The 13,425-nt window shown below is 53.1% G+C and overlaps 1 protein-coding gene across 1 annotated transcript; it reads left to right on the top strand.

Annotated features, from left to right (window-relative positions):
- The first annotated feature begins 6,904 nt into the window (after positions 1 to 6,904).
- On the top strand, positions 6,905 to 12,667 carry KCNK15 (potassium two pore domain channel subfamily K member 15). Its single transcript, XM_086331662.1, has 2 exons — positions 6,905 to 7,253; positions 11,717 to 12,667. Exons 1-2 carry the CDS (start codon positions 6,971 to 6,973, stop codon positions 12,397 to 12,399), a joined length of 966 nt encoding a protein of 321 aa, XP_086187788.1. The 5' UTR covers positions 6,905 to 6,970; the 3' UTR covers positions 12,400 to 12,667.
- The last annotated feature ends 758 nt before the right edge of the window (positions 12,668 to 13,425 follow it).

Raw genomic sequence — 13,425 nt, 5'->3', positions numbered from 1 at the left:
GGGCAGAGTCACCTGCCTCGCAGGGCCAGGCAGCTCACTGTGGCCCCAATAATACCCACCCCCACCGAGGGCCCATTTGACAAAGCACCTCTCAGCTGCATCTCATAAGATGGTCACAAGGGTGGGGGCGGGCAGCCTCCCAGCAACCCCCCACCCAGATTCTGCTTTGAGATGGGGAAAGTGAGGTCCAGAGAGGCCACTGGAGGGTGATAAAGCCCCCAGCCTCTTTCCTGATGAGGCGGCACCATGTATCGGAAGGACTGTGACCTTGGGGGCCAGACAGCCCCGAGTTCAAGTCCTGACTCAGCCGCTGCCCGGCTCTGAGGACTTGGCAAGTGGGGTCTCTTCTCCTCTCCCAAACCCCACCCCCGTCTTCCTGCCCTGGGAAGTGAGGACCCCCTTAGCAACATCTGTGAATGTGCCTAGTGCGGACAGTGTTCCACAGTCTTAGCTTCACCCCCACTTCTGGAAAAAGAATTCTTGACATCTGCAGGCAGACAGTCGTAAAAATGGATGAAAAATGGCTACTGAGCACCTGGACAGGGACACACGAGTGTCTTTTATAATGCTCGACGTGGTCCTAGGAGGTGGGCATTACTCCCATTTTTCAGATGGGAAAACCAAGGAACAGAGAAGGGAAAGTCTTCTATCCAAAGATACTCAGGTAAAAAGTATCTAAATCCAGACCTTGTTCATCCCAGCTGTGTCCAGGAGTGGGACTCATTAACTGTCCCTAGGATGGACCCCACCCTTCTCCTAAGAGCAACCATTCCTCTACCCTCATGCTGTCCCCACAAGCTCTTCTCAGGCCCTTCTCAGGCTGTAGGTCCTTGGTGCCCCACCCACCCCAGTCTGAGACTGTAGCCAGGTTTCTGATCCTCTGAAGTCTGAGCAGGAGTCAGAAAATCAAACTTGCTGATGCCATCAGCAAAAATAAGGCTGAGACAGCGGCACCAGCTCCCTCGCTTCTGGGCCACTGAGCTGCCCGCCTCCAGCTTCTCAGGAGAAGAGAGGGGGGTCCAAGGCCCCTCTCCTAAGCACTGGACCCCAGTTCTGCCCGAGAACTGAGCCAGGGCAGGAGCTGAGTCTAGCCTTGTGCAGACCTGGGCCTTTGCTCTGTTGTGATACTTGCAACACAGGCAGCATTGCTGCGTAGGTTCACAGGCCAGGCGCTGCTCTCGGGCGGCACGTCTAGCGGCTTGTTTAATCCTTGCAACCACTATACTAGTGCGCTGTTGCTGCCATAACAAATGATCACATGCTTAGGGCCTCAAGTGGGCTTCCCAAGTGGCTCAGTGGTAAAGGATCCACCTGCCAATGCAGGAGACGGGTTAGACCCCTGGGTCGGGAAGGTTCCCTGGAGGAGGGAATTGAAACCCACTCCAGTATTCTTGCCTAGGAAATCTCACCGACAGAGGAGCCTGTTGGGCTGCAGTCCACGGGGTGGCAAAAGAGTCAGACATGACTGAGCTATTAAATAACAACAAAGCGGCTTGAACAACACAACTGTATTACTTTCCAGTTCTGTGGGATGGTGGGCTACACAGGTCACACTGGGCTAAAATCAAGATACTAGCAAAACTGCGTTCCTCTCTGGAGACTCTAGAAAGGAATTTGTTTCCTCGTCTTTTCTAGATTCTAGAAGCAGCCTGCTGTCCTTGGCATGTGGCTCTCTTTTCCCATCTTCAAAGCCAGCCACATCAGGCCGAGTCCTTCTCACCTTGGTTCCCCCTCTTCCACCACCAACTCTGAGGACCCTTGATCACACTGGTCCCCCCAGAGCATCAGGATGATGCCCATCTCAAGGTCAGCTGATTCACAACCTTAATTCCACCTGCAACCTCAATTCTCCTTTGCCACATAACCTAACATATCACAGGGATAGGATGTGGACATCTTTGGGGGGGTCCCCAGGTGGCGCTAGTGGTAAAGAACCCGAGTGCCAATGCAGGAGACATAAGAGATGCGGGTTCAATCCCTGGATCGGGAAGATCCCCTGGAGGAAGGCATGGCAACCCACTCTAGTGTTCATGCCTGGAGAATCCCATGGACAGATGAGCCTGGCGGGGTACAGTCCATAGCATTGCAGAGTCGGATACGACTGAAGAGACAGCATGGCTAGGCATCTTTGGGGGGGAGGATTATTCTGCTGACCACAGCATCTTCTGAGACTGGAACTTTTCTAACCCCCCTAGAAAGCAGGGAGACTGAAGCATCCCAAGTTCACACAACTGGTAAGCAAAAGTAGGGAATGACTGCAGGCACTGGGGTGCAGAGTCCCCGCTCTGAGCTTCTGCTGCTTGTTTGTCCACAGTCCCTGGATGTGAGCTCTGTGCCACATCTGGGTACTGGGGGCAGACTGGTGACCAAGATGGGATCCCTGTCCTCAGGGGGACACACAATGGGAATTCAGCGGGAGGAATGCAAGATGGCAGGAGCCGGGAAGCCTCAGAGAGCCCAGAGGAGGGACACCTGAGGAGTCAGGGAAGATGTCCCATTAAGGGAGGGGTACAGGACAAACAGAGTGTCAGCCAGCTGCCTCTACTACATAAAGAAGTTGTGAGGATTAAATGCCTTAATGCATGTAAAGCGCTTGTACCAATGCCATACTCCTAGCAGGCATTCAATAAATGTTGGCTGTTGAGTGCGCTGAGGAGAAGGCTGTTCCAAGCAAAGCAGGGGGTTGCAGAAGGAACTGAAAGTTGAATGTAGACGGAGCCAAAAAAAAAAAAAAGAAAATGCAAAGGGGCAGCAGGGAGAGGGGCTGGAGCGATCACAGAGGACAAATGATGCATGTCAAAGACGCAGCAGAGGGACTTCCCTGGTGGTCTAGGGGTTAAGACTCTGGGCTCCCCAGTGCAGGGGCTCAGGGTTCGATCCTGGTCGGGGAACTAGATCCCACGTGCCACAACTAAGAGTTTGCATGGCGCAACTAAAGATCCCACATGCCACAAGGGAGATCCAAGATCCCATGAGAAGACCAGCGATCCTTCGTGCTACAATTAAGACCCATCGAAGCCAAAGAAATAAATGATTTTTTTTTTTTTAAGCTGCAGCAGAGAGCTGGGAGGGTGGGGGTGCAGACAGCTGCAGGAGAGGCTGTCCAGCACCCTGCCCACACATGCCGGCCCACCTAGGACTCTGACATGAGCGTCATGTTGGTGCTGGTGGGGAGGGGTAGATGCCTCAGGGAGTGCTGCCAATGGAAGGCGCCCCAAGTGCCCAGCTGTTCAGGCCAGCGACCCTGGGATCATCCTTAAGTCCTCCTCTTCATCCTCCACATCTAACCCACCAGCATGTCCTTTGCTCTGTGCATCTGGGTAACACTAGGTATAGTAACAGATGGACTCCAGACGTCAGGGGCTTAATGCCATCGAAGTTCAAAATAGGTGTTCCTTTGGGGGACCCTTTGCAGTGTGTCTCCCCAGCTCCTCCCACCCCGTGGCTCTGTCCTCGCCTAAAGACTTGTTTAGTCTTTGTGACCCCATGGACTGCAGCACACCAGGCTTCCCTGTCCTTCACCATCTCCTGGAATTTGCTCAAACTCATGTCCATTGAGTTGGTGATGCCATCCAACCGCCTCATTCTCTGTTGCCCCTTTCTCCTCCGGCCTTCATCTTTCCCAGCACCAGGGTCTTTTCCAATGAGTTGGCTCTTCGCATCAGGGGTCCAAAGTATTGGAGCTTCAGCCTCAGCCCCAGTCCTTCCAATGAATATTGAGTTTATTTCCTTTAGGATGGGCTGGTTGGCGTCCGAATTGTGTGCGGTTGGGGGAGAACGGTGGGGGCCTGGCATGTGGCGCAGGTTTATGGACCAGGCCTGGATGGGACGCAGGTCACCTCTGCCCTCACTCCATCGTCATGTGAGCCTGCGGCTGGCCGAGTGTGCCTGGAGCCACCTCCGCAGCATTTCAGACCCACCCAATTGTCTCCATCTCCATCGCACCCCCGGCACACATTTGGAGGACAAGAGTCTCCTAACTGGCCTTCACTCTGGGCCACCATCTCTCTCCCGAAAGATAACCAGAACACTCTTAAAAAAAAAAAAAAGTCAATTAGATCATTGGTGTTTGTTTTCCTGCCTAAAGCCTTTCCAGGGTTTTCTATTGTACTGAAGAAGTCCTCAGCGATCAATGCAAAGAAATAGAGGAAAACAACAGATTGGGAAAGACTAGAGATCTCTTCAAGAAAATGAGAGATACCAAGGGAACATTTCATGCAAAGATGGGCTCGATAAAGGACAGAAATGATATGGACCTAACAGAAGCAGAAGATATTAAGAAGAGGTGGCAAGAATACACAGAAGAACTGTACAAAAAAGATCTTTACGACCCAGATAATCACGATGGTGTGATCACTCATCTAGAGCCAGACATCCTGGAATGTGAAGTCAAGTGGGCCTTAGAAAGCATCACTATGAACAAAGCTAGTGGAGGTGATGGAATTCCAGTGGAGCGATTTCAAATCCTGAAAGATGATGCTGTGAAAGCGCTGCACTCAATATGCCAGCAAATTTGGAAAACTTAGCAGTGGCCACAGGACTGGAAAAGGTCAGTTTTCATTCCAATCCCAAAGAAAGACAATGCCAAAGAATGCTTAAACTACCGCACAATTGCACTCATCTCACATGCTAGTAAAGTAATGCTCAAAATTCTCCAAGCCAGGCTTTAGCAATACGTGAACCGTGAACTTCCTGATGTTCAAGCTGGTTTTAGAAAAGGCAGAGGAACCAGAGATCAAATTGCCAACATCTGCTGGATCATGGAAAAAGCAAGAGAGTTCCAGAAAAACATCTATTTCTGCTTTATTGACTATGCCAAAGCCTTTGACTGTGTGGATCACAAGAAACTGTGGAAAATTCTGAAAGAGATGGGAATACCAGACCACCTGACCTGCCTCTTGAGAAATCTGTATGCAGGTCAGGAAGCAACAGTTAGAACTGGACATGGAACAACAGACTGGTTCCAAATAGGAAAAGGAGTACATCAAGGCTGTATATTGTCACCCTGCTTATTTAACTTATATGCAGAGTACATCATGAGAAACGCTGGACTGGAAGAAACACAAGCTGGAATCAAGATTGCTGGGAGAAATATCAATAACCTCAGATATGCAGATGACACCACCCTTATGGCAGAAAGTGAAGAGGAACTACAAAGCCTCTTGATGAAAGTGAAAGTGGAGAGTGAAAAAGTTGGCTTAAAGCTCAACATTCAGAAAACGAAGATCATGGCATCTGGTCCCATCACTTCATGGGAAATAGATGGGGAAACAGTGGAAACAGTGTCAGACTTTATTTTTCTGGGCTCCAAAATCACTGCAGATGGTGACTGCAGCCATGAAATTAAAAGACGCTTACTCCTTGGAAGGAAAGTTATGACCAACCTTGATAGCATATTCGAAAGCAGAGACATTACTTTGCCAACAAAGGTCCGTCTAGTCAAGGCTATGGTTTTTCCAGTGGTCATGTATGGATGTGAGAGTTGGACTGTGAAGAAAGCTGAGTGCCGAAGAATTGATGCTTTTGAACTGTGGTGTTGGAGAAGGCTCTTGAGAGTCCCTTGGACTGCAAGGAGATCCCACCAGTCCATTCGAAGGAGATCAGCCCTGGGATTTCTTTGGAGGGAGTGATACTAAAGCTGAAACTCCAATACTTTGGCCACCTTATGCGAAGAGTTGACTCATTGGAAAAGACTCTGATGCTGGGAGGGATTGGGGGCAGCAGGAGAAGGGGACGACAGAGGATGAGATGGCTGGATGGCATCACTGACTCGATGGACGTGAGTCAGTGAACTCCGGGAGTTGGTGATGGACAGGGAGGCCTGGCATGCTGTGATTCATGGGGTCGCAAAGAGTCGGACACGACTGAGCGACTGAGATGAACTGAACTGAACTGAAGAAGTCAAGTCAAGTCACTCAGTCATGTCCGACTCTTTGTGACCCCTTGGACTCTAGCTCCCCAGGCTTCTCCATCCATGGGATTCTCCAGGCAAGAGTATCGGAGTGGGTTGCCATTTCCTTCTCCAGGGGATCTTCCTGACATAGGGATCGAACCCAGGTCTCCCACACTGCAGGCAGACTCTTTACCATTTGAGCCACCAGGGAACTTTTCAGAGGGCCTGTAAAATCCCCTGTGAACTGGACTCTCTGTCTTCCTTTTAATCTCCACCCCCACCCTGACCCCCCACCACCCCGATTACTGTGACTCCAGACACACTGGCTTCTCTGCTTAAAGGACCTGCACATGCCGCCAGTTGCTCCCTGGGGACGCTTTCTCCCACCATCTTAGCTGTAATTGCCCCTTCAGCTCCCACCCTCCACCTGCCTTGCAAGACAGGATGTTTTCCTTCTCACGCTTTTTTTTTGTTTTGGCCGTGCCATTGGCCTGTAGGAATCTTAGTTCCCCGACCAGCGATCCAACCCGCGCCCCTGGCAGTGGAGGCGCGGAGTCTTAACCGCTGGACCGCCAGAGAAGACCCTCACACTTTTCTTAAATTATCTTTTTGTTTGTTTTTCATACAACCCTCTATCCTAGGATATCCGCTCTATTTACACCAGGAATGTAATAGATCGTGTGTACCAGCAGGTGCTTGGTAAGTATTTGCTGGATGACCAACCGAACGAAGGAATGAATGACTTGCCCAAGGTCACAGGACGAGGAGGGCGGTGGAGACCGGGCGCCTGCACAGCTGGACTTTGGGCGCTTCGGTCTCGCTGTCACGACCTGCAGACGCTACAGCCCCGGGGTGCCGCCGGGGAAACAAAGGCAGGGGAGGCGCAGGCAGGTGGCAGCTGCAGGAGCCCTCCGGGCCCTCGTCGCCCCCTTGCCCCGCCCCGCCGAGGCGCCGCCCCGGGGTGCCACACCCCAGCCGTCCGCAGCCCCGACTCCTGCGGCGAGCGGGGCGCGGGGCGACCGTCGGGGCGCATGGACGGGGCGGCGGCGAGCGCGGCGCGGGGCCTGGGGCTCGGCGATGAGGAAGCAGAGCGCGCGCACCGCCGCGCTCGTCCTGTGCATCCTCTCCTACCTCCTGGTGGGCGCCGCCGTCTTCGACGCGCTCGAGTCCGAGGCGGAGAGCGGCCGCAAGCGGCTGCTGGCCCAGAAGCGGAGCGAGTTGCGGAGGAAGTACGGCTTCTCGGCCGAGGACTACCGCGAGCTGGAGCGCCTGGCGCTGCAAGCCGAGCCGCACCGCGCCGGCCGCCAGTGGAAGTTCGCCGGCTCCTTCTACTTCGCCATCACCGTCATCACCACCATCGGTGAGCGGCCCCCGGCGCCTCCCCCTCGGCGCTTGCTCCATCCCCAGGCGCCCGCGGCGTCCCGGGGTTTCAGTCCCACCTCTGCCTCTGCCAGGCGGGGTGACTTTGGAGCAGTCATTTCAGCTCGCCGAGCCTCACTTGCCTCCCTCTGTCGGATGGGCTCTGTGGTTTCCACGCAGGCCCGGCTGGGAGGAGACAGTAGGTCCCCTTTGCCAAGAGGCAGTGGCAGGGGCTGGGAGATTGATAAAGTGGAGTCGGAAGCCCAAGTGGCTGGAGTTGCTTCCTTGCCTGGGGGGCATCACGTTAGCTGTGTGACCTCAGACCAGTTGCTTAACCTCTCTGAGCCTCAGGTTTTCTCCTCTGTAAAAGAGGGGTGCTAACAGGCCCTATCTCAAGGCTGTAGTGAGACAGTTTTCATTAAGGAGATAATATATGTATAAAGTTTTAGCACAGGGCCTGACAAGTAGAAAGCACTAACAAAAAGCGGCGGGGGCGGGGGGTGGGGGGGAGATTGATTTTTGTGTTATAACAAAAAAGAGAACGGGCGCCTAATCTGTCTTAGTCCCTGCAATATGGCCAGTGCCTAGCTTGTAGTAGACACTCAATAAATATTTGTTAAAGGAATGACTGATTACCACCAGCTTTGGACCTCACCCTCGGGGATTCAGAGCACTTTCTCTGCAGCATCTGGACCTCCAACCGTTGCCATGGCTACCGACTGGTTGGTACCTGCGGAGCCCAAGCCTGGGGAAGCAGAAAAGGAGTGGAGCAGGCTCTCGGGGCTCCATCCACCACCCCAGGCTGGCTGTGGAGGTCCCAGTGTCTCTTTGGGCCTGGACCACCACCCTGGAAACCAGTGCTGCGGAGAAAGCTCCTCCATAATGCTCTTGCAAGTCAGTGTGAGTTTGTGGGTTTAGTGGTGGAGTTGAAAGCCTACCTTCCGAAATTACAGAGGCCAGAGTTCCGGTTTTCATCTCTGTTGCCTCCTGCCTTCTCTGGCAATTGATTGTACCTCTCTGAGCCCCGGTTTCCTCAACTACAAAGTGCAACTGTTGCTATCTTACTGAGTGATTGCCAGGTTTAAGTGAGGTCAAGCAGGTTAAATGCATAGCACAAGCCCTGAGGCTAAGTAGGGACTGTTAATTAGCAATAATGACAATTCATTATTTGCCAACTGTGGGCCCAGCTCCTATTCAGCCCTTTTGACCCCTCCTGTCAGCCTGGGCACCCCTGCTTCTCTCTCTTGGCTCAGCCTAAGACCCTCCCTGTCTCTGCACCCAGGGTGTGGGACCCTGTCCACCTCTTCTGCCCTCCCCCACATTTTGGAGGCCTTCCAGCTGGATGTGGCCTCCACTTCTGACTGCTTGCCTCTGACCTGCACCTGGGATGGGGAGGGAGTAGGGACCAGGGTGTGGAGAGCGACTGAGGAAATAGCAGTTTTACCGCTTTCTGCCACCTGGGGGCGCCAGTATGGTTGTGTGAGCCAGGCTGCAAAAGCTAGCCTTGCAGAGCCAGGCGACAGAACCCAGGGGCTGAGCTCTGCAGGAACAGCAAAGAGCCACTGAGAAGCTATGGAGGATAGTGGTTAACAGCTCAACCCTGTGACCTTTGGGCAGCTTTCTCCCTCTGAGCCTAGTGTCCTTATCTGTAAGATGGGGATAATAATCTCATACAGTCATTGAGACGATTAAATAAAATAATCCATGTAGAGTACCTAGCATGCCTAGTTATTATCATTATTCATTTTCCTGTCTGTCAAAACCAGACAAATGGCTGGAAACAGCACTGCCTGGCCTTTTATTCTTAAAGACGCTCCTCCGTCTCACACTCTGTACCTCCTTCAATCTGGTTTGAGTATTATTATTACTGATTATTTAAACTTTCATTGAGCTCCTAGTCTGTGCAGGGCACTGGTGATCAGGGACGTGAGAAATGACTAGTTTGGTCTCTGGCCTCAAGGACCTCACCGTTTAGTGGCAGCAGGGTCCCTGCCCCGCAGATAGATAGAGGCAGACTAATAGAGCCATGAAGTAGAAACATGAAGTGGAGTCATAGATCTTTAAATATATATATATATATATATATATGTATCTAGTGTTGATATTTCAAATGTTATATATGCACACACTTCACACGGTACAAAAGGTATAGGATGAAAGGAAGTCTCCCTTTCTCCGCATCCGTCAACCTATAAATTCCCTTCTCTGGATCAAATGCAGTTATGTTTTTTGAGTATCCTTCCAAGTATCTTCTCTGCCTATATATTCCTTTACAACACACACAGGTAGCTCAGTTGGTAAGGAATCCATCTGCAATGCAGGAGACCCCAGTTTGATTCCTGGGTCAGGAAGAGCCGCTGGAGAAGGGATAGGCTGCCCACTCCAGTACTCTTGGGCTTCCCTGGTGGTTCAGCTGGTAAAGAATCTGTCTGCAATGCGGGAGACCTGGGTTCGATCCCTGGCCTGGGAAGATCCCCTAGAGAAGGGAAAGGCCACCCACTCCAGTATTCTGCCTGGGGAATTCCATGGACTGTATAGAGTCCATGGGTTGCAGAGTCAGCCACGACTGAGCTACTTGTACTTTTATACATGATAGAGGCATTGTGTTATACATGCCTTTTTGTCTCTTGCTTTTTTCACTTCGTATATTCTGGTGATTTCTTTACATCAGTCCCTGAAGAACTGTGTCCTCTTTTTCATGGCTGATTAGCAGGGCTCCTCCACCCTGGCACTGTTGACATTTTGGACTGGCTATTCTGGTGGGCTTCCTTGGTAACTCAGTGGTAAAGAATTCACCTGCCAAGGCAGGAGTCGCAGGTTTGATCCCTGGATCAGGAAGATCCCCTGGAGAAGGAAGTGGCAACCCACCCCAGTATTCTTGCCTGGAGAATTCCATGGACAGAGGAGCCTGGTGGGCTACAGTCCATGGACCCCAACAGTTGGACACGACTGAGCGACTAAACAACAACAAATTCCGATTGTGGGGACTGTCCTATGCATCAGAGAATGTTAAACAGGACCCTGGCCTGCACCCACCAGATGCCAGCAGCACCCACCACCTCCCAGGTGTGACAACTGAACCTGTCTCCAGACATTGCCAACTGTCCCCTCAGGGGCTAAATGGCCCTCAGTTGGAACCACAACCATCATTGGATGGCACCATGGCTGTTTTCACCAGGCTCCTTCTGATGAACATTTAAGCTGCTTCTTATTTTTGCTGTCACCAACACTGTGGCAACGACAACTCCCATGCACACATCACTTTGCACGTGTGTGTATTTTAGAGGACTGCTTTCCTCACTGCGGAACAGCACAGGCCAAAGGTGTATTTATCGTTTGGCAGATGGGGACAATTTGCTGGAAGAGGCATATTCTACTGGGGAAGGGACACCTGACTTTTCCTGGGTTATGGGGCCCTTTGAGAATACCATGAAAGCTTCCACTTTCCAGGACCTTGGGTCCTGGAAGAGATACACATCCACCAATCCCACAATGACTGTTCCGGACAATCATTCATTGTTCCTTGTGCCGGACTCAAGGCAGCCCACTCATGTTTGCGTTCCCTACACATTTAGGGGATCAGTGAGGGACTCCACCAGACTGAAATAGGTGTTTCATGAGAGCCTGGCTTGGCACAGGAACTGGGAACGGCTACCTGGGTGTGGGCAGGGGGAAAGTCCACTGGGGGGAGGGGAAGCATGAGAAAAGGGCAGGCTGGCTGAAATGGCATGTGAGGCTGCAGGGAGAGGGGGTTCAGGTCACGGCGTTGCCTGAGAGCGCGGACTGTACCCTGAGGATACTGGGGAGCCACAACAGATTTTTTTTTTCTATCAAGGGCACAATTTACAGATTCAAATTCATTCTTTTTCAGTGTACACCTGTGCAGGTTTTGCAAAAAAAAAACCTGTCGTGTAACTGCAGCCATGATTTCAAGGCAGAACATTGCTAGCCCTCCCCAAAATTCCATCGTGCCTGTTTGTAGTTAGTTCACTCGCTTCTCTCACCTCCAAGGACTGGCAACCACAGGTCTGTTCGCTGATCCTAGTTTTGCCACAGAAGTTGTGCCAGTTACCCTACAGAATGTCATTTAAATGGAACCCAGCAATATATAGCTTTTTGAGCTTGGCTCCTTTCACTCAGCATAAAACATTTGAGATCCATCTTCTGTTGCTGAGGAAACAGTAGTTCCTTCCTTCCTGTGGCGGAAAAGAATCAGTCCGTTGTATGGATGTACCACAGGTTGTTTATCCATTCCCCAGGAGAAGGGTATTTTAGGTTGTTTACAACTTGGGCCGATTATGGGTAGCCACAGAAGGTTTTAAAGCCGGGGGAATGACCTAGTTCGAACCAGCATTTCAACATGCTCTGCGGGCTCTGGAGGATGGGGACAGAGACCCGGCAGGAAGAAGGCCTGTGTGTGAGGAGACGGACGCTCGTCAGCCTCCCCCTTCCTTCCTCCTCCAGGGTACGGCCACGCCGCGCCGGGCACGGACTCGGGCAAGGTCTTCTGCATGTTCTACGCGCTCCTGGGCATCCCCCTGACCCTGGTCACCTTCCAGAGCCTCGGCGAGCGGCTGAACGCGCTGGTGCGGCGCCTCCTGCTGGCGGCCAAGCGCTGCCTGGGCCTGCGGCGGCCGCGCGTGTCCCCCGAGAACATGGCGGTGGCCGGGCTGCTGGTGTGCGCGGGCACCCTGGCCCTCGGGGCCGCCGCCTTCGCGCACTTCGAGGGCTGGACCTTCTTCCACGCCTACTACTACTGCTTCATCACGCTCACCACCATCGGCTTCGGCGACTTTGTGGCGCTGCAGAACGACGAGGCGCTGCAGAGAAAGCCGCCCTACGTGGCCTTCAGCTTCCTGTACATCCTCCTGGGGCTCACGGTCATCGGCGCCTTCCTCAACCTCGTGGTCCTGCGCTTCCTGGCGGCCGGCGCGGACGCGCCTGAGCGCACTGCCCGCCCGCTCCGCCGGGGGGCGCCCGAGAACCGAGGCCCCGCGCGCCGCGCCGGCCTCATCTCCGTCTCCTGCCGCCTCCACCGGCTGGAGCTGTGCTCCCGCGACAATCCCGGCTTCTCGCCCCCCGCCAGCCCCGGGGCTGGGGGCGGCGGCAGAGCCGATAGGCCCCCGGCCCGGCGGAAGTCCATCTGATAGCCCTTCCCTCCTGTGCATCTCTGGAAGTGGTCCTTGGCTGGGCCCCAGAAACTCATCCGGGGGGTCGATCCTAGAACCTGAGGGTCTGGATTCACCTGTCGTCGCCCCGTCCCCAGAGCTTGGAGAAGGGCTGAGGGGCCGCGGCCTCAATGCCGTCCTCTGCCACGAGCAGTTTCTCACTCCCTTCTGGGGCGCGAGCCCTGCTCTCCTCTCCAAAAATACATTAAAAGTCGCATCATAAGCAAAAGCACGACTCTTAAGTTGCCCCGTAGGTGCAAGTCCCCTGTGGTCCAAATTGTTCTAGGAAGGCGTGGCCACACACATTCTCCACGATGCCCGTTTTTCTGTTGTGTGAAACCCACGGTGGGGGAGATGCACGACTTCCCACACTGGAATCCTAACCAGTGAGGCCAGCTGCTCCCACTATGACAAGCACGGGGATCAGATGGACTGAAAACATTTACCATCCAGCGTGGACCACTGGGCAAAATGTGCACCATTTAAAGACTACTCATTTCTCTTACTTGGCATGTAGAGTGGAACTGGCCCCAGCCCCAAATGTCATGTTCTTTGTCCTTGGCCAGCCCCATTTTTGGATGGGGGAGGGGGTCTTGCTGACACCCACCGTGTCACTGGGACTACCTGGACCAGTCTTCCCCCCACCCCCAACCCTGGCCGCTGTGTGCAGTATGTGGGATCTTAGTTCCCTGCTGCTGCTACTGCTGCTAAGTCACTTCAGTCGTGGGGATCAAATCTTTACTTTCTAAGTGTGGAGTCAACCACTGGACCGCCAGGGCAGTCCCTGGGCCACAGTCTCTTCTGGGAACTGTGAGGTCTGGTTATTGCCAATCAGCCACAATGGGACTTGAGGGAATTCTCATCCCCTCCCTGGGCCTTAGTTTCCACATCTGTAAAATGAGTTCACCCAGTACCCTGTTCCCTCCTGTGCATCTCTGGAAGTGGTGCTGGGATGGGCCCCAGACCTGTATAAATGGACACTAACAAAGCTGAAATGGCACAGCA

This window comes from Bos grunniens, chromosome 13 (assembly GCF_055505025.1).
Source record: "Bos grunniens cultivar Pamir isolate PY7600 chromosome 13, Bosgru_T2T1.0, whole genome shotgun sequence".
Taxonomy (NCBI): Eukaryota; Metazoa; Chordata; class Mammalia; order Artiodactyla; family Bovidae; genus Bos; species Bos grunniens.
This window is presented reverse-complemented; position numbering and strand designations above follow the sequence as displayed.